Source organism: Ranitomeya variabilis, chromosome 5 (genome assembly GCF_051348905.1).
Source record: "Ranitomeya variabilis isolate aRanVar5 chromosome 5, aRanVar5.hap1, whole genome shotgun sequence".
NCBI lineage: Eukaryota > Metazoa > Chordata > Amphibia > Anura > Dendrobatidae > Ranitomeya > Ranitomeya variabilis.
The window spans coordinates 667216720-667241047 of record NC_135236.1 but is presented as its reverse complement, the minus strand read 5'-3'; the positions used below and the strand labels follow the sequence as shown (position 1 = coordinate 667241047).

General features: G+C 46.1%; 1 protein-coding gene across 2 annotated transcripts in view; it reads right to left on the bottom strand.

The window, feature by feature from the left end:
• Positions 1 to 19779, bottom strand: part of LOC143776871 (uncharacterized) — a 47739-nt gene extending 27960 nt beyond the window's left edge. For both annotated transcript variants that reach the window (XM_077266684.1, XM_077266685.1), the window contains exons 1-8: positions 19713 to 19779; positions 16767 to 16878; positions 16136 to 16250; positions 15819 to 15993; positions 12347 to 12458; positions 12143 to 12249; positions 11390 to 11516; positions 10888 to 11008 (exon numbers count right to left, since the gene is read on the bottom strand). In XM_077266684.1, the coding sequence (XP_077122799.1) occupies positions 10888 to 11008; positions 11390 to 11516; positions 12143 to 12249; positions 12347 to 12458; positions 15819 to 15993; positions 16136 to 16250; positions 16767 to 16863 (854 nt within the window). In that variant the 5' untranslated portion in view covers positions 16864 to 16878; positions 19713 to 19779. The remainder of the gene's footprint in view (positions 1 to 10887; positions 11009 to 11389; positions 11517 to 12142; positions 12250 to 12346; positions 12459 to 15818; positions 15994 to 16135; positions 16251 to 16766; positions 16879 to 19712) is intronic.
• Positions 19780 to 24328: the final 4549 nt, after the last annotated feature.

Here is a 24328-nt window from a genome sequence, read left to right as displayed (position 1 = left end):
GGAAGGCTGAAAAACGACCACCTGTGAACAAGAAACATAAGATAAAACGTCAAGACTGGGCCAAGAAATATCTTAAGACTGACTTTTCAAAGGTTTTATGGACTGATGAAATGAGAGTGACTCTTGATGGGCCAGACGGATGGGCCAGAGGCTGGACCAGTAAAGGGCAGAGAGCTCCACTCAGACGCCAGCAAGGTGGAGGTGGGGCACTGGTATGGGCTGGGATCATCAAGGATGAACTTGTGGGACCTTTTCGGGTTGAGGATGGAGTGAACCTCAACTCCCAGACCTACTGCCAGTTTCTGGAAGACGACTTCTTCAAGCAGTGGTACAGGAAGCAGTCGGTATCGTTCAAGAAAAACATGATTTTCATGCAGGACAATGCTCCATCACATGCCTCAAACTACTCCACAGCGTGGCTGGCCAGTAAAGGTCTCAAAGAAGAAAAAATAATGACATGGCCCCCTTGTTCACCTGATCTGAACCCCATAGAGAACCTGTGGTCCCTCATAAAATGTGAGATCTACAGGGAGGGAAAACAGTCCACCTCTCGGAACAGTGTCTGGAGGCTGTGGTGGCTGCTGCACGCGATGTTGGTCGTAAACAGATCAAGCAACTGACAGAATCTATGGATGGAGGCTGCTGAGTGTCATCATAAAGAAAGGGGGCTATATTGGGCACTAATTTTTGAGGTTTTGTTTTTGCATGTCAGAAATGTTTATTTCTAAATTTTGTGCAGTGATATTGGTTTACCTGGTGAAAATAAACAAGTGAGATGGGAATATATTTGGTTTTTATTAAGTTGCCTAATAATTCTGCACAGTAATAGTTACCTGCACAAACAGATGTCCTCCTAAGATAGCCAAATCTAAAAAAAAAAACACTCCAACTTCCAAAAATATTAAGCTTTGATATTTATGAGTCTTTTGGGTTGATTGAGAACATAGTTGTTGATCAATAATAAAAATAATCCTCTCAAATAATAATAATTCTGAACTCAGTGTATTGTCACTAACAGCCTACTAAAAGACAAAATCAGGACATAGTGTAACCGTCATTTTAATTTTTTTGCATATTGTCGGAGACAACATGGACAATGCACGTATCATAGACATCACTGAGATATATTGAATTTATGAGTGATGAATATTTCCAGGACTCTGTTGATGAGATAAACCAGATACAAGACTGTGTAAACCTATTAGGCGGTCAGGCTTGTGTTCTTTTGTGTGAGGTCCTTTGTTTTAGTGATAAGGCAGAGGTGCATCTACATATGAAATGAATATTGCCCTCCAACCTAATGGAGGATATAGGTGCACACTGTGGAAATCTTGAATGAATAGTCCTGTTTGTGACCTATCATTATCTACATATGTACACAACTCCTGTGGGTTTCCATTATAAGCCAGTGGTACTGAGATAGACATCCTGTCTTCGGCCTATGGATATGTATATTGATACACAATGCCTGTGGTGTTTGGGTGACAAAGCATTGTTCTTTGAGGAGACATCTTGGAGCCAGCCCAAATTGAGTTGAACCTGTCCTACACAGGAACTTTCTTCCCAAGTACGAGGATGCCATCTGCAGGAAGGTGATGATTACTGCAACCAATGACATGTTCACATTGCCAGAAGACGATTGGACATTTGCCACAGAATATACCGGAAGCAAGGGTGGAGTCATGGCTTGTATGTTGGTGTGGATGTGTATTGGTTTAATATATATGTAAGGATCAGTTATGTATCTCTTCCTTTTTCCCACATTCCAGTTTCCTCTCCTATTACCTCTTCCCTTTAATTTATCCTTGTCCCTTAGTTAGACTTCCCTTGTGTATGTCATTGTAAATACCTTGTTTGTAATAAACCCCCTTTTAAAGATCTAGTAGTTCTTGTTAATTGGTATTAACTAGCACCCGAAAACTCAGCAGATTCTACATATATAAATCAATAGTACACGTGAAAATAAGAAACTTTGTAATATATCCTAAGAAACAAATCTGCTTCTTTCTCCTCCGGACTGAAATTTAATTCTCAAAATTCTCAATTCAAGAGTAAAATCCATCCTGAGTAAATATAGATTTTCACATTAATGAGAAAGGAGATGACAGTTGGTGCTTATAAAGTTCTATGGAGGACTGTAACTGTTGTTTTAGTAGAACTAAGGTCTGCCTCTATCTCTTCCCTGCTTCTAGCTTCTCCCTAGAATGTCTGTGTCTGCCTCTAGCTTCTCCCTAGAATGCCTGTGTCTGCCTCTAGCTCCTCCCTAGAATGCCTGTGTCTGCCTCTAGCTCCTCCCTAGAATGCCTGTGTCTGCCTCTAGCTTCTCCCTAGAATGCCTGTGTCTGCCTCTAGCTCCTCCCTAGAATGCCTGTGTCTGCCTCTAGCTCCTCCCTAGAATGTCTGTGTCTGCCTCTAGCTCCTCCCTAGAATGCCTGTGTCTGCCTCTAGCTCCTCCCTAGAATGTCTGCCTCTAGCTCCTCCCTAGACTTCCTGTGTCTGCCTCTAGCTCCTCCCTAGAATGTCTGTGTCTGCCTCTAGCTCCTCTGTTGTGAACTATAGTTCTTGGCTCCCTCTTGTGGTCATTAGCGGTATGGCACTTGGAGTGTCTTTCCCCAGGTTGGCACTCACCTGCTTCGTTTGGCCTGGGTATGCCTATATAAACTTCCTGGAGACTCTGTATTGTGCCTGGATTCGTTGTTATCAGACCTTGTCTGTTTTCTCCTGTCTCCTGGTCTCCTGATTTTGCAAGATAAGCTAAGTCCTGCTTTCTTATTTTTGTGCATTTGAATTTCCCTTATTTTGTTCCAGCTTTGTTTAAAATGTGATTCCTGATTTTGCTGGAAGCTCAAGGGGGGCTGTTATCCTCCCCCCACACCGTTAGTCGGTGCGGGGGTTCTTGGATATTCAGTGTGGATATTTTGTAGGTTTTTTTGCTGACCGTATAAGTCATCTTTCTATTTTCTGCTATTAGTCAGTGGGCCTCTCTTTGCTAAATCTAGTTCATTCTTACGTTTGTCATTTCTTCTTACCTCACCGTTATTATTTGTTGGGGGCTTGTATTATAACTTTGGGGTCCTTTCTCTTGAGGCAAGAGAGGTCTTATTTTCTCTGAAAGGGTTAGTTAGTTCTCCGGCTGGCGCGAGACATCTAGAACCAACGTAGGTACGTTCCCCGGCTGCTGCTAGTTGTTTGTGCTAGGATCAGGTATACGGTCAGTCAAGTTACCACTTCCCTATGAGCTGGTTTTTTTGTGTTTGCAGACTTAGCTGGTACTCCTGAGATCCTCTGCCATTAGGATCATAACAGTAATCCAGGCCATAAGGTGCATTGCTGAAGCGGGACTATAAGAAAAGAAGTCTGAGTTTTTGTTTTTTTTTCTTCCTCCCCTTTATCTCTGAGTGGCTTGAAGCTCTGCTGCAGACATGAATGTTCAGACTCTGATTACTAGTGTGGATCAGCTTGCTGCACGTGTGCAGGGCATTCAGGATTTTGTTATTAGCAGTCAGAACCTAAGATACCTATTCCTGAGCTGTTCTCTGGAGATCGATTTAAATTTGGGAATTTTAGGAATAATTGTAAATTGTTTCTATCTTTGATACCTCGTTCGTCTGGAGACCCAGCTCAACAAGTTAAAATTGTTATCTCCTTTTTGCGTGGCGACCCTCAGGATTGGGCTTTCTCATTGGCGCCAGGAAATCCGGCATTGGCAAATATTGATGCGTTTTTTCTGGCGCTCGGATTGCTTTATGAGGAGTCCAATCTTGAAATACAGGCAGAAAGAGCATTGCTGGCTATCTCTCAGGGCCAGGATGAAGCTGAGGTGTACTGCCAAAAATTTCGGAAATGGTCCGTGCTTACTCAATGGAATGAGTGTGCTCTGGCCGCAAGTTTCAGAAATGGCCTTTCTGAAGCCATTAAGAATGTGATGGTGGGTTTTCCCATTCCTACAAGTCTGCATGATTCTATGGCTCTGGCCATCCAGGTTGATCGGCGTTTGCGGGAGCGCAAAACTGCTAATCCTCTGGTAGTGTTGTCTGAACGGACACCTGACTCAATGCAATGTGATAGAATCCTGACTAGAACCGAACGGCAAAATCATAGGCGTCAGAATTGGTTGTGTTTTTACTGCGGTGATTCTACACATGTTATCTTGGCATGCTCTAAACAGCCATCAAAGGTTGTTAGTCCTGTCGCCATTGGTAATTTGCAGCCTAAGTTCATTTTGTCTGTGACTTTGATTTGCTCATTGTCTTGCTACCCTGTTATGGCATTTGTGGATTCAGGTGCTGCCCTGAGTCTTATGGATTTATCATTTGCCAAGCGCGGTGGTTTTGTCCTAGAGCCTTTAGAAAATCCTATTCCTCTTAGAGGAATTGATGCTACGCCATTGGCGGAGAATAAACCGCAGTATTGGACACAAGTGACTATGTGCATGTCTCTTGAACATCGGGAGGTGATTCGTTTTCTTGTTTTGCATAAAATGCAGGATTTGGTCGTTCTGGGTCTGCCATGGTTACAGACCCATAATCCAGTTTTGGATTGGAAGGCAATGTCCGTGTCAAGTTGGGGTTGTAAGGGAATTCATTGCGATTCCTCGTCGGTGTCTATTGCTTCTTCTACTCCTTCTGAAGTCCCTGAGTTTTTGTTGGACTATCAGGATGTATTCAGTGAGTCCAGGTCCAGTGCTCTTCCTCCTCATAGGGACTGTGACTGCGCTATAGATTTGATTCCTGGTAGTAAATTTCCTAAGGGACGACTATTTAATCTGTCTGTACCTGAGCATGCCGCGATGCGTGCTTATATTAAGGAGTCTTTGGAGAAGGGACATATTCGTCCATCCTCTTCCCCTCTTGGTGCGGGATTCTTTTTTGTGGCCAAGAAAGACGGCTCTTTGAGACCGTGTATAGACTATCGGCTTTTGAATAAAATCACTGTCAAATTTCAGTATCCTTTGCCACTATTGTCGGACTTGTTTGCCCGGATTAAGGGTGCCAAGTGGTTCACCAAGATAGATCTTCGCGGTGCGTACAACCTTGTGCGCATTAAGCAGGGAGATGAATGGAAAACTGCGTTCAATACGCCCAAAGGTCATTTTGAGTACTTGGTGATGCCTTTTGGGCTTTCTAATGCCCCCTCAGTGTTTCAGTCCTTTATGCATGACATTTTCCGGAAGTATCTGGATAAATTTATGATTGTTTATCTGGATGATATTCTGGTTTTCTCTGATGATTGGGATTCTCATGTAAAGCAGGTCAGGATGGTGTTTCAGGTTTTGCGTGATAATGCTTTGTTTGTGAAGGGCTCAAAGTGTCTCTTTGGAGTGCAGAAGGTTTCCTTTTTGGGTTTTATTTTCGCCCCTTCTACTGTGGAGATGGACCCAGTCAAGGTCCGAGCTATTCATGATTGGACTCAACCCACGTCCGTTAAGAGTCTTCAGAAGTTCTTGGGTTTTGCTAATTTCTACCGTCGTTTTATTGCTAATTTTTCTAGCATTGTAAAACCTTTGACGGATATGACCAAGAAAGGTTCTGATGTTGCTAATTGGGCTCCTGCGGCCGTGGAGGCTTTCCGGGAGCTGAAGCGCCGGTTTACTTCGGCGCCTGTTTTGTGCCAGCCTGATGTCTCACTTCCCTTTCAGGTTGAAGTAGACGCTTCTGAGATCGGTGCAGGGGCTGTTTTGTCGCAGAAAGGCTCTGGTTGCTCTGTGATGAGACCATGTGCTTTTTTTTCTAGGAAATTTTCGCCTGCTGAGCGGAACTATGATGTTGGTAATTGGGAGTTGTTGGCTATGAAGTGGGCATTTGAGGAGTGGCGTCATTGGCTCGAGGGAGCTAAGCATCGTGTGGTGGTCTTGACTGATCATAAAAATCTGATGTACCTCGAGTCCGCTAAACGCTTGAATCCTAGACAGGCTCGTTGGTCGTTGTTTTTCTCCCGTTTTGACTTTGTGGTCTCGTACCTGCCTGGTTCAAAGAATGTGAAAGCTGATGCTCTTTCTAGGAGTTTTGTGCCTGACTCTCCTGGAGTCACAGAGCCAGCGAGTATTCTTAAAGAGGGAGTAATCTTGTCGGCCATTTCTCCTGATTTGCGACGTGTGTTGCAGAGATTTCAGGCTGGTAGACCTGACTCTTGCCCACCTGACAGACTGTTTGTTCCTGATAAATGGACCAGTAGAGTTATTTCCGAGGTTCATTCCTCAGTGTTGGCAGGGCATCCTGGGATTTTTGGTACCAGAGATTTGGTGGCTAGGTCCTTTTGGTGGCCGTCCCTGTCGCGGGATGTGCGATCTTTTGTGCAGTCCTGTGGGATTTGTGCTCGGGCTAAGCCTTGCTGTTCTCGTGCCAGCGGGTTACTTTTGCCCTTGCCCATCCCGAAGAGGCCTTGGACACACATTTCCATGGATTTCATTTCAGATCTTCCGGTGTCTCAAGGAATGTCTGTCATCTGGGTGGTCTGTGATCGTTTTTCCAAGATGGTCCATTTGGTGCCCTTGCCTAAGTTGCCTTCCTCTTCCGATTTGGTTCCTTTGTTCTTTCAGAATGTGGTTCGTTTGCACGGCATTCCTGAGAATATCGTGTCTGACAGAGGATCCCAGTTTGTGTCCAGATTCTGGCGATCCTTTTGTGCTAGGATGGGCATCGATTTGTCATTTTCATCTGCCTTTCATCCTCAGACTAATGGCCAAACGGAGCGAACTAATCAGACGCTGGAGGCTTATTTGAGATGTTTTGTTTCTGCGGATCAGGATGATTGGGTGACTTTCTTGCCACTGGCTGAGTTTGCCCTTAATAATCGGGCAAGTTCCGCTACTTTGGTTTCGCCATTTTTCTGCAACTCTGGTTTTCATCCGCGGTTTTCCTCGGGTCATGTTGAACCTTCTGACTGTCCTGGGGTGGATTCCGTGGTGGATAGGTTGCAGCGGATTTGGAATCTTGTGGTGGACAACTTGAAGTTGTCACAGGAGAAGGCTCAGCGCTTTGCCAACCGCCGCCGCGGTGTGGGTCCCTGACTTTGTGTTGGGGATTTGGTTTGGTTGTCTTCTCGGTATGTCCCTCTGAAGGTTTCCTCTCCTAAGTTTAAGCCTCGCTTTATTGGTCCTTATAAAATTTTGGAAGTCCTTAATCCGGTGTCGTTTCGTTTGGATCTTCCGGTGTCGTTTGCCATTCACAATGTGTTCCATAGGTCTTTGTTACGGCGGTACGTGGTGCCTATGGTTTCTGCTGTTGAGCCTCCTGCTCCGGTGTTGGTTGAGGGCGAGTTGGAGTATGTGGTGGAGAAGATCTTGGACTCTCGTCTCTCTAGACGGAGGCTTCAGTATCTGGTCAAATGGAAGGGCTATGGTCAGGAGGACAATTCCTGGGTGGTCGCCTCTGATGTTCATGCGGCCGATTTGGTTCGTGCCTTTCACGCTGCTCATCATGATCGCCCTGGTGGTCTTGGTGAGGGTTCGGTGACCCCTCCTTAAAGGGGGGGTACTGTTGTGAACTATAGTTCTTGGCTCCCTCTTGTGGTCATTAGCGGTATGGCACTTGGAGTGTCTTTCCCCAGGTTGGCACTCACCTGCTTCGTTTGGCCTGGGTATGCCTATATAAACTTCCTGGAGACTCTGTATTGTGCCTGGATTCGTTGTTATCAGACCTTGTCTGTTTTCTCCTGTCTCCTGGTCTCCTGATTTTGCAAGATAAGCTAAGTCCTGCTTTCTTATTTTTGTGCATTTGAATTTCCCTTATTTTGTTCCAGCTTTGTTTAAAATGTGATTCCTGATTTTGCTGGAAGCTCAAGGGGGGCTGTTATCCTCCCCCCACACCGTTAGTCGGTGCGGGGGTTCTTGGATATTCAGTGTGGATATTTTGTAGGTTTTTTTGCTGACCGTATAAGTCATCTTTCTATTTTCTGCTATTAGTCAGTGGGCCTCTCTTTGCTAAATCTAGTTCATTCTTACGTTTGTCATTTCTTCTTACCTCACCGTTATTATTTGTTGGGGGCTTGTATTATAACTTTGGGGTCCTTTCTCTTGAGGCAAGAGAGGTCTTATTTTCTCTGAAAGGGTTAGTTAGTTCTCCGGCTGGCGCGAGACGTCTAGAACCAACGTAGGTACGTTCCCCGGCTGCTGCTAGTTGTTTGTGCTAGGATCAGGTATACGGTCAGTCAAGTTACCACTTCCCTATGAGCTGGTTTTTTTGTGTTTGCAGACTTAGCTGGTACTCCTGAGATCCTCTGCCATTAGGATCATAACACTCCTCCCTAGAATCTCTGTGTCTCTAGCTCCTCCCTAGAATCTCTGTGTCTGCCTCTAGCTCCTCCCTAAAATGTCTGCATCTGCCTCTAGCTCCTCTCTAGAATGTGTGTGTATGTCTCTACCTCCTCCCTAGAATATCTGTGTCTGCCTCTAGCTCCTCCCTAGTATGTCTGTCTGCCTCTAGCTCCTCCCTAGAATGTCTGCCTGCCTCTAGTTCCTCCCTAGAATGTCTGTGTCTGGCTCTAGCTCCTCCATGAATGTTTGCTTCTGTTTCTAGCTCCTCCCTAGAATGCCTGTATCTACCTCTAGCTCCTCCCTCGAATGCCTGTATCTGCCTCTAGCTCCTCCTTCGAATGCCTGTGTCTGCGTCTAGCTCCTCCCTAGAATGTCTGTGTCTGCCTCTAGCTCTTTCCTAGAATGCCTGTGTCTTCCTCTAGCTCCTCTCTAGAATGCCTGTGTCTGCCTCTAGCTCCTCCCTAGAATGTCTACCTCTAGATCCTCCCTAGAATGTCTGTGTCTGCCTCTAGCTCCTCCAAGAATGTTTGTGTCTGTCTCTAGCTCCTCCCTAGAATGCCTGTATCTACCTCTAGCTCCTCCCACGAATGCCTGTATCTGCCTCTAGCTCCTCCTTCGACTGCCTGTGTCTGCCTCTAGCGCCTTTCTAGAATCTCTGTGTCTGTCTCTAGCTCCTCCCTAGAATCTCTGTGTCTGCCTCTATCTCCTCCTAGAATGTCTGTGTCTTCCTCTAGCTCCTTTCTAGAATGCCTGTGTCTGCCTCTAGCTCCTCCCTAGAATGCCTGTGTCTGCCTCTAGCTCCTCCCTGGAATGTCTGTGTCTGCCTCTAGCTCCTCTCTAGAATCTTTGTGTCTGTCTTTAGCTCCTCCCTAGAATGCCTGTCTCTGCCTCTAGCTTCTCCCTAGAATATCTGTGTCTGCCTCTAGCTCCTCCCTAGAATCTCTGTGTCTGTCTCTAGCTCCTCCCTAGAATCTGTGTGTCTGCCTCTAGCTCCTCTCTAGAATGTCTGTGTCTGCCTCTAGCTCCTCCCTAGAATGTCTGATTCCACCTCTAGCTTCTCCTTAAAATGTCTGTCTGCTTCTAGCTCCTCCCTAGAATGTCTGTGCCTGCCTCTAGCTCCTCCCTAGAATCTCTGTGTCTGTCCCTAGCTCCTCCCTAGAATCTGTGCCTGCCTCTAGCTCCTCCCTAGAATGCCTGTGTCTGCCTCTAGCTCCTCCCTAGAATGTCTGTGTAACACCCCAGGCAATCGGTTGTTACAGTGATGTTGCCTTCCCTTCGGGGAGGGTGATATCACGCTTGGAGGCAAGGAGGATTCTCTTTACCAGGTAATGCACCCACATTCAACACATTCCGAATCCAGGCCAGAAAAGGGAGCTCAGGACCCGGATTCAGGGGAGCTTTCCTAAGCTTTATGTGTTCTGGTCTGGAGGAGTTAGTTAGTCTTCTGGAGGGAGAGAGAGAGCAGAAGGACGTCTGGAACAGACAGAGAGGCTGAGTAGCCACGTGGGAGCTGCAGCCCCTGCTGCTTGAAGCTTGCTGGCAAATTCCCCTCTCTCCTGTCTCAAGACAGATAGATGTCTGTACGGCAGACAGATGTCTGTATAGGCAGTACGAGCTGTTTTACAGGGTCTCTATCATGACCCGGGCTCTCAGGTTACTGCTTCACCTCAGACTTGGTGTGGGCAATTGACATACAGTCCTATGCCCTCCGGTTCTGTCGCACGTACTGTTGAACAACACGACCTCGGGCTCCTGGTGCTCCTGGTTTCTGCGCTCTGACTCTGGGGGTGTCCGGTCGCTGTTCCCCTCTGAGCCTCTTCCGCCACTGAGCTTCTTTCCTCTAAGATCCTCTATAATTCAACCCCTCAGGTTATCTCTCTCTCTTTTCCAGAGACCTCGCCAACTAGCACAGCGCAAGTAGGAAAGGCTTACGGACCTCACCTTGGAGAGGGGTCCCCTATTGCCTCCAAGCCGACTGGACCACAGCTACCCCTGCACCTGGTACCCTGGACTCAGGTTGACTGCTACCATCAGTAAACCAGGTAAAGACTGCAAACCTGTGTCCTCCATTCTTTACTAAACCATCCACCACACCATCTGTGCTATACAGCGGGAGCCCTGGGGACATACTTCACCTGTGGGAAGTTATACCATCTCAGCTGCCATAACATCACCCCAGAGGACCCCTTTAAGCAGCGTCGGTCCCTACTGACCGAAAACCACAGGTGGCGTCACGAACAAACTTTATTCCTAAAACCCCTTTAAAGACTTTCCCTTTAACATGGGCGCCCAGGGCCACGGACCGGGTCGCCGCCACTGTGACATCCCCCTGTAAGCTGACTGGACCGGGTGCCGAGCACCCCACGGCCCTGGCGGGCGACTCATCTGTGTCTGCCTCTAGCTCCTCCCTAGAATGTCTATGTCTACCTCTAGCTCCTCCCTAGAATCTCTGTGTCTGCCTCTAGCTCGTCCCTCCTCCAAAGAATTTTAAAAGCATCAACATTCATTCCCGATAACTTCAATGCGCTAAGATGTCCACCCTATAAGATGACCCACATCTCTCTGTCCAAAATGCCATGATGCCTAGTTGGCATCAGGGTCAACTTTCCCATGTCCCTGGTCCTCCTTATTACCTGGCCTCCTCTAGTGCTTGGTGAATGGCTTCTTCTATCATCCGGCCAGATGAAGCATTCTCTGAAGGAATAGGGACCGAGATCAGGACACCACTGTTCAGTCCGAGCTCCAGAGAACTGGCTGAGGGAGAAGGATGTGATATCATATAGTGACCCCATACCATTTTGTCTATATTCCATGTTTTTCCAACACACAAGCACGAATTAGATTTTGGTTCTTGAATAGAGCTACCATCTTTTGATTGTCATACTGATCTCCCTATGCCCAATAACTGGCACCAGTGATGTCCGACAACTGCTCATTCCAGCCATCTTCTTAGAGGATAGCGCCACACCCATTGATATGTTGTGTCTGGTATTGCTTCAACTCTTAAAGTGAAGGGTGCCGCGCTTCTATACCACATACAACCTGCAGACGGGTGTGGCGCTGTTTGTGGAAGAAAGCAGCCATCTTGTTTTATTTCAGCATAATCTTTTAAAACCATAAATGTTACCATCCTACCAATAAGTCTTGCAGCCTCCTCCTCATTTCGGACATGATATGGGGCCTTGTAGCCGCTGCGTGGGGTGAAGAAAGCTGGGAAGTCTCTGGAATCTCCAAATGTGGAAACGCAGACTCCTTGGGTCTCCTATTATTAGGGCGATAAGGAAGTAGGGCTTTTCTCACAAAATGGTCGTCGATAAAGGAGCATGTGACCAGATCAGCCTCCTCTAATAGTAAAAACTGCTTTTCTATTGGAGGAGACTGATGGGCTAATCTAGTCACATGTTCCTCTATCAGCGGCCATTTTATGGACATAACAGCTGATCAGTTTGTGAGGAGAGAAACAAGAGAAAGTGGACAATCCCTTCAAGAGATCTTAATCCATGTTAGGTGGCAAGCGGATGTCTAAGAAGTCCATAGATGGCTTTGTATCTTGCTCAGATAAAGACTACTAGGCCGAAACAGTTTTATGCAGAGCAGTTTGCATCGGACATGTCCGAATTTGCTGGGATTGTTTCTGAAATATTGGGGCATTATCCACAAATTCAGGAATGTCGGCAACAAGTCATGCTTGAGTTCTGCCCATAAGGCCTGTTAAATGCTGGGGCAGATTTATTAAACCTGTCTAAAAGCTGTCTGTTGCCCAAATAAACCAATCACAGTGCAGCTTTCACTTTAACAGAGCTGTTTTAAAAAAAAAAGCTGAGCTCTGATTGGTTGCTATAAGCAACAAAGGCAGTTTTTCTTTTAGACAGTTTTTGCCTCACTCACCAGATACTCCAGAGTGCGGCCAATGTCCAGGATGGATTTTATCCCGGCTGAAATAACAGCTACTGGTGTTCTTCCAAGTTCAGTTAGATCTGCACTGACATCCATAGCTGAAGCCAAAGAGGAAAATATGAAGTTACCCTTTAAATTAACGAAATAGTATAAATAGTTCTAGAACGCTATAAAATGAAGGATAAAAAAATGTACTGTTTTCTCCATCGCGGTGTACTCCTCCGATCCCTCCGGTCACAAAGATAGGGATCCCAGCGTGATGTGCAGCCACCATTGTCCCAGACACGGTGCTGCCTCCTGAAAGACCCTATAACAAGCAGAGATCACAGCACTTTAGAGCCTCATATATAAAAAATGCCTCCAAGATAGTATCCTTGCCCCGTATGGACAAACAGGTGCACGACTCCCTACCAGACACAGTTCTGATCTCTCCTGTGTCCATCACATGCCCCATACAGACACATGTGGCGCCCCAGGGTCCTGGTCGTCACAGTAACCTTGCTTTCCTCATGGGGAGAGTGATGTTACGCTTGAAGGCAAGAAGGGATAACTGCAACCAGGTAACACAAGCATGCAACACATTCACACTCCAGGCCACCAAGGGGAGCTTTTGATCCTATTTACTAGGTGACTCCCCATATATAAGGTAGTTTAGGAGGGAGAGTAGTCAGTCAGAGCTGCAGATCAGTTCTTGCCAGGAAACAGACTGGACCAGTCTGGGCAGCAGAGGGTTTACGGAGCTGTGTAGCCGCAGTGCAGCAGTTCCTGGAAAGAGACATTCAGAAAGCCGAATTGATTGCAGTGAACGTGCAGGAGAGCAAAGGACAGGAGAGGATACCAGGGAGAGACCAGCCACGAGCAGGCTGCCTCCTTCTGAGGCGCTGGACCGGAAGCTGGAATACCGAGGTTGTAAGGACCTCTATGACTTACATCAGAGTCTGGCAGGACATCTGAACTCCAAGCTACCTGTCCGACCTAATACCCAGGAGGCACGGTGACACCATTAGAGGCTGGGGCATGCTAGAGTCCCTATAAACCGCCTCAAGTCACCAGTCATACAGGTTATGTCCTATCCTATCCGGGGAACAGAGAGAGAGATAACATCTGTGAGGACCTTATGTGAAGCCATAGGCAGTAACATAGTAACATAGTTAGTAAGGCCGAAAAAAGACATTTGTCCATCCAGTTCAGCCTATATTCCATCATAATAAATCCCCAGATCTACGTCCTTCTACAGAAACTAATAATTGTATGATACAATATTGTTCTGCTCCAGGAAGACATCCAGGCCTCTCTTGAACCCCTCGACTGAGTTCGCCATCACCACCTCCTCTGGCAAGCAATTCCAGATTCTCACTGCTCTAACAGTAAAGAATCCTCTTCTATGTTGGTGGAAAAACCTTCTCTCCTCCAGACGCAAAGAATGCCCCCTGGTGCCCGTCACCTTCCTTGGTATAAACAGATCCTCAGTGAGATATTTATATTGTCCCCTTATATACTTATACATGGTTATTAGATCGCCCCTCAGTCGTCTTTTTTCTAGACTAAATAATAATAATTTCGCTAATCTATCTGGGTATTGTAGTTCTCCCATCCCCTTTATTAATTTTGTTGCCCTCCTTTGTACTCTCTAGTTCCATTATATCCTTCCTGAGCACCGGTGCCCAAAACTGGACACAGTACTCCATGTGCGGTCTAACTAGGGATTTGTACAGAGGCAGTGTAATGCTCTCATCATGTGTATCCAGACCTCTTTTAATGCACCCCATGATCCTGTTTGCCTTGGCAGCTGCTGCCTGGCACTGGCTGCTCCAGGTAAGTTTATCATTAACTAGGATCCCCAAGTCCTTCTCCCTGTCAGATTTACCCAGTGGTTTCCCGTTCAGTGTGTAATGGTGATATTGATTCCTTCTTCCCATGTGTATAACCTTATATTTATCATTGTTAAACCTCATCTGCCACCTTTCAGCCCAAGTTTCCAACTTATCCAGATCCATCTGTAGCAGAATACTATCTTCTCTTGTATTAATTGCTTTACATAAGTAAGGGACTACACCACCACAGCGCTAGAGGAAGGCTTTGATTTCCACCTGAATAAGGGGACTCCGAACTTGCCTCCAAGCCGGCCGGACCCTGCCTGCCCTGTGATCTGGTGCCCTGGACTGTGGCTGCCTGAAGTCGACAGTAAAGGTAAAGAGACTGCAACCCTGTGTCCTCATTCTTTACTGTGCCTTTCACCATCTACCATCTACACACCGGGAGCCCTGGGGATATACTTCACCTGTGGGAAGTTATACCATCTAGCTGCCATAACATCACCCCAGCGGACCCCTTAAATCAGCGTCGGTCCCCACTGACCGAATACCACAGGTGGCATCATGAACATAAACTTTATTCCCTTTAAATACCTTTCCCTTTTACATGGGCGCCCAGGGCCATGGACCGGGTCGCCACCGTGACATCCACCTGTGAAACTCAGGACCCGTTACCGAGTATATCTCGGCCATGGCGGGCGACTCACACACAGGTGCACGACTCCCTACCAGACACCGCTCTGATCTCTCCTGTGTCCGTTATATGCCCCATACGGACACACAGGTGCACGACTCCCTAGCAGACACCACCCTGATCTCTCCTGTGTTCGTCACATGACCCATGCGGACACACAGGTGCATGATTCCCTTCCAGACGCAGCTCTGATCTCTACTGTGTCCGTCACATGCCCCATACGGTCACACAGGTGCATGACTCTCCACCAGACACCGCTCTGATCTCTCCTGTGTCCATCACATGCCCCATACGGACACACAGGTGCATGACTCCCTACCAAACACAGCTCTGATCTCTTCTGTGTCCATCACATGCCCCATACGGACACACAGGTGCATGACACCCCACCAGACACCGCTCTGATCTCTCCTGTATCCATCACATGCCCCATACGGACACACAGGTGCATGACTCCCCACCAGACACCACTCTGATCTCTCCTGTGTCCATCACATGCCCCATACGGACACACAGGTTCATGACTCCCCACCAGACACCGCTCTGATCTCTCCTGTGTCCATCACATGCCCCATACGGACACACAGGTTCATGACTCCCCACCAGACACCGCTCTGATCTCTCCTGTGTCCATCACATGCCCCATACGGACACACAGGTTCATGACTCCCCACCAGACACCGCTCTGATCTCTCCTGTGTCCATCACATGCCCCATACGGACACACAGGTGCACGACTCCCTACCAGACACAGCTCTGATCTCTTCTGTGTCCGTCACATGCCCCATACGGACACATAGGTGCATGATTCCCTACCAGACACAGCTCTGATCTCTCCTGTGTCCATCACATGTCCCATACGGACACACAGGAGCACGACTCCCTACCAAACACAGCTCTGATCTCTCCTATGTCCGTCACATGACCAGGTTCATATGGGATAAATGGGATAACAACAATCAAAAATCATAAAAATGGTGATAAATCAATACAGAAAGTATATTGACAAATTGTATAACTTAGCATTTTACTAAAAAATAACCTTTATTTGCCGACACTCAAGAACCCCTTTAAATATGCCGTGTGGCCTAACATCAGACAATAACTATACAAGTATTGTATAATATATTATGATGTAATCTAATACTTAATGACAAACCTGGCTGATCACATAGGGCAGATCTCTCCTCGACACCTTCACACAGTCTTTGCTGGTGGCAAGAAACTTGATTTCTTCTTCGCGGAGGCCAATATGCACTTTGCCCTCTATGATGCCCACTGTCGCTGGTACTGAGCCATTGGCTCGGACTATTTCCTCCACTTGACTGGCCATGCTGTCATTATACATATATATGAATTCACTTAAACAGCCACATACAAACTTCAGAAAAACGTTTGAGGCGGATCAGTTTGTCTCCATGGTTACAGACCATAAACAAGCATAAAGAAGAGATGACACAAGGTATAAGTCCTCACCTGATATTTTGTGGATAGGGCATCCCATGTGTAATAATGGTGCTCTCCAGAGCCACAACCGGCCGACCCTCCGTCAGCGCCTCCTCCACACTGGGATGTATTCTGAATGCGGAACCTAGACACGGAATTTAAGTGTAATCTCTTCTGTCAAGGCTTAAAAATACAATCCTGTTACATAAATTATCATACAGAAGGATACAACTGGGCCAGAGTAGAACCGCAGAGGTCGGACATGTGTGGGTCAAACCAGAGCCCAACAAAACTCCTCTTACCTGTCGACATCACGGCTCCTCTTTCGACTAGTCGGCCTGACATACCTGTGATTATGTTGCGTTGGGCCAACTTATCAAAAGAGGACCAAGAGATGTCAGAAGGTCCGAGGAGATTCACAAGGCTCTGGCTTGGTGACCATGAACTACCGACTTGGTTGCTGGACCAGCGGGTTCTTGTGAATCTTTTTACTCAGCATGAGTTCATTATTCTCCGGGTCTAGAGGGCATAATAATGTTCATTCAAATAACATTTAATATATTCGATGAGAATTTAATTCTGTGGTAAAATTTTTGCAAATTTGCTCATAATTTACATGCAACTTTCCAAGTAACCTAAATAACTTAAAGTGGGAACTTACTTTGGCTATCCAACCGTCTTTGGACCACGGCACTCCCCACCCGGACCATTGTATTTTGCACTCCGGTAGAACATCTTCTCAGGGCAGAAACCAGCATGGCAGTTCATCTGATCTAATAGGAAAACAGTGATCATTATACTTTAGGTGGTACAACTCCAAGAACCCCATGATGGAAAAACTGTACTCAGAAGCATAGTTATAGGAGGGTACAGAGGTAGCAGCTGCAGTTTAGGCCTTGGTGCCAAAAGGGGCTCATTTGCCATATATAAAAACTCAGATATTATAAATAGAATGTGATATTTGGGAGAAAAAAAACAAATTTTGCACTCGTGTTAGAACTAGTGACTGATTTTGCAGAACACCTTGTAGTTTTCATAAGTGGTATTCAACTTCATTGAACCTGTGATCGGCTGAATTCTCATATAATACTGCCAATATTGCAGAGTATTGTGTCTGCCTGTAGAAAGGCATGCCCTTTAGGCTTCTGTACATGGTAAACCTGGAGGCTAGTGTTAGACCCCAGGTTGCCAGAGCAATTCATCGGTTCTCCACAATCGCGCCAGTCCTGGGCTGATGAAGTGACATAGGGAGCTCTCTCCCTCTGCCTAACCATTTAAATGCTACGGTTCAAATTGGCAATAGCATCTAAAGGGCTAAAATGTCAGGATTGGACTCTGTTGAAGCAGGGTGTCAGCAGTATAATACAGTTGGCACTTAGAAGTTATGGTGCTGGTACAGCTCTCGTGCCTGCGCCATAATAGTATGTCTGATTGTTGGGACTGCATAAATTAGAGAAATAGGAATACTGGAGGGCGCAAGAGCAGCTGCTGGGTCTGCATCTACAATGCAGATGTCCTCCGGTGACTATATGGACGAGTCGTGTCTCTTCCGACATCCACCTAGAGTCTATAAGTTCGCTTCTCACATTAAAATCTGGTACAGTGTTCACCTATAGGCTGAGACTCTATGGGTCTCCATATGTAAATTAGAGCACTCAAATCTTATCTTAAAAAAGCCGTACTTAGTCCTAAGTTTGCTCATCCTATATAAAGTATAAAGCCTTTATAAAATAATCACCAAAAAGTGAATCATTAACAAACCTGCTGATAGAACAATCTACGACCACAACTGTAAGAAGCATGCAAGATGTGATCTCCTTCCGGAAATCATAAAGCAGGAAATAGAAGCACAGAACTAGACAAGCCGCATAAAAATCCACCATATTTCTTGCTCTTTCAATGTAAAGTGACAGAGAACTGGGACAGATGACACTGCCACTGGCGTCTAATGGACAAAATATCGTGAGAAACGTAAAAGTGTCTTTATGAACCTGCGTCCCTTTAGACTTTATCCAGACGTTGCCGTCATACTGTGGTTTATGCTACAAAAATTCAGAAAACTGTGATACGGAGGGATCCCGGGTGATAACGAGGGATCCTCATGGGAATATACAGCAGAAAGAATGAACATGACCACGAGAGATTGTCCCTTTCTTCTGGCGGTTTCTTCTTGAAAGTCGCCACTATGTTATATATGGAATTTAAATAAAAAGCCGCAAAAGACGTTCGAAAAGACTCTTCAGGAAAAATACCACCGATGTGTCTTTCGAAGCGTCTTCTGCTTGAAAAATTATGGGGGTACGCTGTTGTGTGCCCTTATCCTAAAACAGCCTCCTGTCTACGAGCTGGAGGAAAAAATTAATGCTAACATAGTTTGCCCTAAAGAACCCGGCATTAAAAAGTTATTCCCATATTTTACTTTTACGGCATGTCCACAAGACCCATATCTGGACCAGATATCATCACATATCTCAAAAACGGTGAGCCAATGTCAGAAATACCCGGCATGCCCGACTTCTTCTGTTCGTTTTTATGGGACAACCACAGAGCCCCATAATATACTACCACAAGAACCCATAAAAGACAACCACAGTGCCCCATAATCTACTGCCACAAGATACCATAAATACAACCACAGAGCCCCATAATATTCTGCCACAAGACACCATAAAAAACAGCCACAGTGCCCCATAATTTACTGCCACAAGAACCCATAAAAGACAACCGCAGTACCCCATAATATACTGCCACAAGACGCCATAAAAGACAACCACAGGGCCCCATAATATACTGCCACAAGACACCATAAAAAACAGCCACAGTGCCCCATAATTTACTGCCACAAGAACCCATAAAAGACAACCACAGGGCCCCATAATATACTGCCACAAGACACCATAAAAAACAGCCACAGTGCCCCATAATTTACTGCCACAAGAACCCATAAAAGACAACCCGCAGTACCCCATAATATACTGCCACAAGACGCCATAAAAGACAACCACAGGGCCCCATGATATACTGCCGCAAGACCCCATAATATACTGCCAGTAGACCCCATAAAAGACAACTAAAGCTAAAGGATGCCATAATAGAGTGCCACAATTTCCTATAATAAAGGCTAACATCGTGCTCCCATAATAAACAGCCCCATTAATCCATAATGGACGGCCATAATGCCCCCATAATACATACCTACCTGTAAGAACGATCCATATTGCCACGATAGACAGTGCCCTGGACCCTATCATATAAATCCATCCTACCCCCATTATAGATACTGGGCGCCCCCCCCCCCCCCCCCTTCTACCAGTCACATGTCCAGTTTCTGGTGCGCTTGCTCCTGAAAGTGCCAACAATAATCCCAGTGTAAGTGTCATCTACAGGGTTCACCGATGATTAGGTACAATGTAGAAAGTGGTAAAACTGGTCAACAGATTGGGCAAAAATGGCATCACACTTTCTGGTTTACAATGGTGAAACCTTTACTCCCAGTAAATGCAAAAAGTTTTCAACTCAGCGCGAAGTTCCCCATATAGCGGAGGAGGACAATGAATGAAGGCAATATGGCAGGTCTCTTATGGGGCTGATTTGGGGCTAATCTTACCTGCAGGCACCCACGCTACTTCTTACAGTGCAGGGGGGAGGTCACAGGTCCCTCCTCCATACTGTCCTGTATTCCAAACACAGATACTCTCTCTAGCTTATCATTAACCAATAGAGCAGCGGGTGAGGGAAGGGGATGGGTCAGGGGGCACCATGTCAGCTTCCTAACAAGGACACATGGGAGGAGGGCTGGAGGCCTGTAAGGGATCACAAACCTCCGCTGAATCATAAGATCTTTGAGTAACAAAACCTTGTTTTTGGACTGAGATGAACGCCTTATTTTTGGTCCCAGCAAATTTTTATAGAAACACGGTAATCGGCTGATTTTAGCAACCACTTTAGGTCAGTGGTCTGCTGTTGTGAAGCAACAACCCCCCAGCATTAGTTATTATTATTATTTATTTATATAGCACCATTGATTCCATGGTGCTGTACATGAGAAGGGGTTACATACAAATTACAGATATTGCTTACAGTAAGCAAACTAACAATGACAGACTGATACAGAGGGGCGAGGACCCTATCCCTGCGGGCTTACATTCTACAAGATGGTGGGGAAGGAGACAATAGGTTGAGGGTTGTAGGAGCTCCGGCGTTGGTGAGGCGGTAGCTCCAGTAGTGGTGAGGAGGCAGCGGGGTCAGTGCAGGCTTTAGGCTATCCTGAAGAGGTGGGTTTTCAGATTCCATCTGAAGGATCCGAATGTGGTTGACACTCTGATGTGTTGGGGCAAGGAATTCCAGAGGATGGGGGATATTGTGGAGAAGTCCTGGAGGCGGTTGGGTGAGGAACGGATAAGTGTGGAGGAGAGAAGGAGGTCTTGGGAGGACCGGAGATTACGTGAGGGAAGATATCGGGAGATTAGTTCAGAGATATATGGACGAGACAGGTTATGGATGGCTTTGTAGGTCAGTATTAGTAATTTGAACTGGATACGCTGAGGGAATGGGAGCCAGTGAAGAGATTTGCAGAGGGGGGAAGCGGAGGAGAAGCGAGATGAGATGAGAGATGAATTAGTCGGGCAGCAGAGTTAAGGATGGACTGGAGAGGTGCAAGGGTGTTAGCAGGGAGGCCACAGAAAAGGATGTTGCAGTAGTCAAGGCATGAGATGATGAGGGCATGTAGAAACATTTTAGTAGATTGACGGTTGAGGAAAGGATGGATTCTGGAGATATTTTTGAGCTGGAGGAGACAGGAGGTGGAAAGAGCTTGGATGTGTGGTTTGAAAGACAGGGCAGAGTCAAGGGTTACTCCGAGGCAGCGGAACTCCGGTATGGGGGAAAGCGTGATGTCGTTAATTGCGATAAATAGGTTAGGTATGGAAGATCTATGAGATGGAGGAAAGATGATGAGTTCAGATTTGTCCACATTGAGTTTGAGGAAGCGAGAGGAGAAGAAGGGGGATATGGCTGATAGACACTAAGGGATTCTGGACAGCAGAGAGGTGACGCCCGGGCCAGAAAGGTAAATCTGAGTGTCATCAGCATAAAGGTGGTACTGGAATCCATGGGACTTTATAAATTTTCCCAGGCCAAGTGTACAGATTGAGAAGAGTAGGGGTCCTAGAACAGAGCCTTGGGGGACTCCAACAGAGAGAGGGTGGAAATGTGTGACGCTGAATGTGTGGTTGGAAAGGTATGAGGAGATCCAGGATAGGGCGAGGTCTTTGATGCCAAAGTAGGAGAGGATCTGTAGTAGGAGGCAGTGGTCAACTGTGTCAAAAGCAGAGGACAGGTCTAAAAGGAGGAGTACAGAGTATTGTCCGTTAGATTTGGCTGTAAGTAGGTCGTTAGTGATTTTGGTCAGGGCTGTCTCAGTTGAGTGATGGGGGCGGAAACCAGATTGTAGATTGTCAAAGAGCAAGTTAGATGAGAGGTGGGAGGAAAGTTCAGCGTGGAGGTGCTGCTCCAGGAGTTTGGAAGCGAATGGGAGCAGCGATATTGGGCATTAGCTGGACATAGCAGTTGGTTCGAGGGTTGGCTTTTTAAGGATAGGCGTGATTGTGGCATGTTTGAAAGCAGAAGGGAAGGTGCCAGAAGTTAGTGATAGATTGAAGAGGTGGCTTAGGGATGGGATAAGTCACTATACCTTATAGATTCAAGACACTTGGAGAGCATCCTATGCTTACAGCCAAGTTATTAGAGTGGTCTAATCCTGTTTAGTGTATGCTGGGTCTCAAGTCACCTCCATGACCAAGACCGTTTTTGAAGAACATATCCTGGGTATACCTTATGACAGCAAACATCCTGCTTGTTGTTATAGTGGGAGCTTCAAGGCCCTATATTGAAATGTTCACTTACGTTACACAAGTGGTTGTTTCAATATAGAACCGTGAACTAAGAACAAAAGTTTTTTCTGAAACCATCCCATCTGGTCCTTCAGTGCCAAATATCGAAGGTGTTATTGGACCTACCAAGGCATGCAGGATGTGCGGAGGTACCCACCCCCATTAAATACCATTAGGACATGAAGTGTTAGTGCCAGAACGATTAGCCCTAGTAAGGAATTGCAATGAGCCACTAGACCAGCATTGCAACGAGAAGGGATATTTGTGGTTCAAATCCTGAATACTGTACAGGCTGGACAAGTATGGAGGAGGTATTAAGGATTAAATGTAGGATTAAGGAGGCATTAAGAATGGTGAATTTCCAGAGAATTGATAGCAAAAATATTTATAGGGCAAGAAGACCGGGTCTTGCAGAAACCATGATGCTGTTGAAGTGGAACCTGAAATCACCATCATAAGTCAAAGCTACAGCACAGGCGCATCTCCCACCATTTAGGAGAAAATGTTGGAAGCCTCCTGTGATGTCTGTATAATTAAGATAAAATGATGTATCATCACATCTGCACAGCCAATGCCTTTGTTAGATGACTTCCTGTCAGTGATGGGAATAGCATAACATGCTAATTGCAGATGTCTGTGGGTGAAAAAGATTGAGATAAGACCACTATAATTACACCTGTGATTGCTCCAGCCGTGCTTGGAGGAGCTCAACTTGAGCAGGAGGTTGAACACGATGACCTTCGAGGTCCCTTCCAACTCTAACATTCTATGATTCTATGAACTGAAAGTGTCGGCATGAATCTTTTTGCTCAACGTTAGTGAACAACCCACAAACCAAACCACAAAAAAAGTAGTATTGAAGTCCCCCTAAAAAAAGTAAAATAATACAAGTAATTCAAATGTAAATGTAATTGTTAGATATCTACTATATAATTGTCTAAGGGTCACTTCCGTCTTTCTGTCCGTCCTTCTGTCTGTCTGTCTTTCTTTCTTTCTGTCTGTCACGGATATTCATTGGTCGCGGCCTCTGTCTGTCATAGAATCCAAGTCGCTGATTGGTCTCGCCAGCTGCCTGTCATGGCTGCAGCGACCAATCAGCGATGTTCACAGTCCGAATAGTCCCTCCCTACTCCCCTGCAGTCAGTCACGGCTCACACAGGGTTAATGCCAGCGGTAACGGACCGCGTAATGCTGCGGGTAACTCACTCCGTTACTGCCGCTATTAACCCTGTGTGACCAAGTTTTTACTATTGATGCTGCCTATGCAGCTTCAATAGTAAAAATATCTAATGTTAAAAATAATTAAAAAAAATAAAAAATCATTATATACTCACCTCGGGCCGCCTTTCCCGCTCCTCGCAACGCTCCGGTGACCGCTCCATGCAAGCGTCAGGTTCCGGTGCTAAGGATGGTGTGCGACAAGGACCTGCCATGACGTCATGGTCATGTGACCGTGACATCATCACAGGTCCTGCACGCCTGCACGAGAAGGACCTGCCATGACGTCACAGTCATGTGACCGCGACGTCATCACACCCTGGGACCGGAAGCTGCTGCCTGCACCGCACACAGGCAACAGAACTACAAGGGTACCCTCGGAAGGTGAGTATATGTTTATTTTTTAACCTGTGACATACGTGACTGGCCAATATACTACGTGGCTGGGCAATATACTACATGGCTCTGTGCTGTATACTATGTCGCTGTGCAATATACTACGTGGCTCTGTGAAGTATACTACGTAACTGGGCAATATACTATGTGGCTGGGCAATATACTACATAACTGGGCAATATACTACGTGGCTGGGCTATATACTACGTCACTGGGCAATATAGTACATAACTGGGCAATATACTACGTAACTGGGCAATATACTATGTGGCTCTGTGCTGTATACTACGTGGCTGGGCAATATATTACGTGGCTCTTTGCTGTATACTACGTAACTGGGCAATATACTATGTGGCTGGGAAATATACTACGTCACTGGGCAATATACTACATAACTGGGCAATATACTACGTAACTGGGCAATATACTATGTAACTGGGCAATATACTACGTGGCTGGGCAATATACTACGTCACTGGGCAATATAGTACATAACTGGGCAATATACTACGTAACTGGGCAATATACTACGTGGCTCTGTGCTGTATACTACGTCACTGGGCAATATACTACGTAACTGGGCAATATACTACGTGGCTCTGTGCTGTATACTACGTAACAGGGCAATATACTACGTGGCTGGTCAATATACTACATCATTGGGCAATATACTATGTCACTGGGCAATATACTACATAGCTGGGCAATATACTACGTG